Source organism: Penicillium diatomitis (genome assembly GCF_028827545.1).
Source record: "Penicillium diatomitis strain IBT 30728 chromosome Unknown utg000013l_segment0_segment0, whole genome shotgun sequence".
Taxonomy (NCBI): Eukaryota; Fungi; Ascomycota; class Eurotiomycetes; order Eurotiales; family Aspergillaceae; genus Penicillium; species Penicillium diatomitis.
Genome location: NW_026623185.1, coordinates 795,407 through 798,777, shown reverse-complemented (window position 1 = coordinate 798,777; position 3,371 = coordinate 795,407). Strand labels below are relative to the sequence as shown.

General features: G+C 46.0%; 1 protein-coding gene across 1 annotated transcript; it reads left to right on the top strand.

Moving 5' to 3' along the window:
• Nucleotides 1-1,456: 1,456 nt before the first annotated feature.
• On the top strand, nucleotides 1,457-2,792 carry N7539_008623 (uncharacterized protein; the record flags this gene model as incomplete). The annotated part of the gene is made up of 4 exons (XM_056938218.1): nucleotides 1,457-1,600; nucleotides 1,822-2,070; nucleotides 2,128-2,380; nucleotides 2,431-2,792. 4 exons carry the CDS (start codon nucleotides 1,457-1,459, stop codon nucleotides 2,790-2,792), a joined length of 1,008 nt encoding a protein of 335 aa, XP_056786600.1.
• Between the last annotated feature and the right edge of the window lie 579 nt (nucleotides 2,793-3,371).

Genomic DNA, 3,371 nt, shown 5'->3' with positions numbered 1-3,371 from the left:
CTTGTTAGAAATAAATGCAGTTGTCGATTCCAGCGAGCCATGACATAAAGAGACAGGGCCTTGAGACCAATAACTGGGTTCCCATCAGCTTTGGCTGCAGATCGCAAGCCTCAGATACGCCTGACCAACATCGAATGATCTCTTCGTTTCACGGAAGCAATCAGCAGTAGACTGCTGCTTGAACTAACCAATTTCGTCTCGATAACCCTTCTTTCTCCCTATCTTGTTTCGTGATATATAGATTTAGGCCATGACACCAAGTCACCAATTATAGCCTAAGCGAGCCATTTTTCAAAGCACAAATGTAGAGGTAGTGGTAATACCTTCCGTTCAGTAGAGCGAGCTAGGTACAAGAAAAGGGAGAAAAACAGCGGTAAATATGTTCAAGACCATTTGAGTTCGGTTGCTCATTTCCGTAGAAGACAACGAGCATACGAGTATACTGCCACTTCACGACGTATTAATCGGTGATTCTTGACAGGTTGCCGTTTTCGAGACAAACGTGCTAGACGAGAAGGCATACGTCATTACCCCTGGGGACTAAGCTGTAGAAAGTCTGATTGCCCTTCCAAGATGGAGGTATACTCATTTGTTGCTGGTTGGTGCAGAAAACCATAACCTTCCTCTGCCAGTCCTCTTCACGACATCAATTCCGGATATCTTCGAAATCGGTTTGACCTGAACTCGAGAGAGGTGATCCCGGAAAATCACTTCCGGAATACGCTAATGCTATTGAGGGTTACCGCTCTGTGAGCCTGGCAGAACTGGTTTCGTAAAGAAAATGTCCAGCTACGAGAACGTTTTTCAATGGTACTGTAATGATGTATCAGTTCGGGAAGTTCAACTGTACAGTAGTGCTTCCCCGCTCACCTTCTTTTCTCAAATGTCACAGTTCTCACACAATAAGCTCGTCGATTTTATAAAAGAGTGCATGCATATACTGTATAATGTGCTCCTGTCAGGGGAAATGGGAGTATAATAAATGCAGTGAATGCTACAAACCGGAAAAACACCGTAAAACTAGGCAACGTTGTAAATTGGGAGTCCCGATGGAAAGTAAATGTTACGGGGTCTGTATCGCAGGTCACATAACCTGTTGGCTAGGCAAAGAGTCCAACCAAGTCTATAGGGTCTGTCTGGTTTCCAAAGGCTGAATCTTGGAGTCTGGGTAGAGACTCCACAAGCTCCCATAGTATATGCATTAAGATCCCGCGTACCGAGTTCCCACATCTCCACATGGTGCACGCGGGGTAGATTCGACCGTGAATCGTGTCCCATCACCATGTGGCCTGCGCCGTGACAGTAGATTATTAGCGCCCGAACGGTGCCCGATCCGCTTATGCCTCATCCTTATGTCTTGGCCCAGGGACAATGGATTACAAATATACTTCATCGTCTCTCTTCAAGTATTTTCATCGATGTCTGCTGTATATTCAAAGACATTCTCTACACCACCATGAATTCGTTATCTCATATTATAGATCCAGAAGGTGAAGTCATCATAACACTGCGCAATGCGAACAGTCCCTTTGCCAAACCGACGCGAGATACATGGATCCATCAATGGCTTGAATCCTCTCAAACATCGTCTAGCAAATCCGTGAGTTCTCAGGGGTCGACTGGAATTCCAATATTCTATTACAAACCGTTAGAGCCGAGTCCCGAGGTGCAGACCAAGAATAAGCATAAGAATGAGAAGAGGAAGGCAAAAAAAACAAAAGCCTTTTGCTGAAGGTTTCGCTGCTGAAGAGCCCACCGTCGAGGCTACCGCTGCTGAAACTGAAGATCCCATTGTCGAGGCTACCACTGCTGAACCTGAAGATCCCGCTGTCGAGGCTATCGTTGCTGAAGAGCCCCACTATCGAGGCTACCGTTGCTGAAGAGTCTGTTGCCGAAGGCCATTTGGGTCAAAATTGCTCGCGTATTCAAGTCTCTGCGAAACATTTGATGTTTGCCTCTCCATTCTTCAAGAGGCTGCTTACTGGAGGCTGGAAAGAAAGCGTTGCATACTTCCAGAAGGGTTCAGTTGAGATTACCGCGGAAAGCTGGGATGTTGAAGCGCTCATGATAGTACTTCAAGCCATTCACGGTCAACACTCTCACATACCGTGAAAACTGACCCTGGAGATGCTTGCGAAGATTGCTGCTATTGCAGACTATTACGAATGCCGGGAAGCACTGGACTTTCTGGCGGAGCTGTGGATCGAGAAAATGGAAGAGGAGACTCCGTCGGTAGCTTCGAGGGATTTGATTTTATGGTTGTGGGTCTCTTGGGTTATCCAACTCCCTACCCAATTCAAGTTATCCACATCGATCGCTAGCTCGCAGAGCGATGGTTTTATTGATAATTTGGGACTGTCAATTCCGGAGGATGTCATAGGTGAGCGCATATACGTCATTCTGTTAGCTGAAAGACTAATGTTATTATAGTTTCGATCAATAGACGCAGAGAGGAGGCTATCGAGAGGTTGATAGACCTTATCGATTATACACGCAGACAGTATCTACTCGGCGCGCGCGGCTGTCGCCTCGAATGTCGCTCAATTATGTACGGTGCTTTGACCATCCAGTCAAAGGATCTACTTCTGCCGCATCGCGAGTTCCCTTTCCCGAACGTCAGTTACAGGTCTCTCGTACAGAAAATGACAAACTTCCGATCACTCGAATGGTATGATTCACCCTCAAAATGTATAAACAAACACAGCTGCCCTGGATCCTCCTTCGCATCCACATTCGGGGCCCTAGATGGTTTTCTTGAGGGGCTGGAGCTGGAGCAATTCAATGCCCTCTGACTTAGCACTGTTAAATCTCAATGCCATTCGAATAAGAATATAAGAGACACAATTCATGATCCGACTTTGGGTTAACCGTACTATCGCGCATGCATCCAATAACCGCCACAATTATCCTGAATTGACCTAAATACAATATACATAACATGGGACAAGCAATAGCTGAGTGGATTTGTGCTGGGTGTATTTATTCATTCTTTATCAAATTAGCGTTTTATACCTAGGTTTATGCGCGACGATCTATTTGTATGTTCACCAATTTCCAACGCGGTGATAGATTTCCTCTGTACCAATATCAGGGAAGAGGAAAAGCAGCATCCCAGAAGAGAGTGGAATATTAGCTAATTAGTAAGCCGCCCCTGGTAACGTAGTTCCCGGCCGACCGGAGCACCCTCTTCTAGTAGAGAATTTGAATATCGATTACCTCAACCAACGCCTATTAATTTGACTATATATAGCGATTTTTACATGAATTGATCCTATGGCCAATCTCCCTGCACCCACTACACCTACGCGGAGCCCTGGTAGCCGACTGGTCTGCCTGATTAGGCAACTCGCCCTGCGTATGCGATACCACAT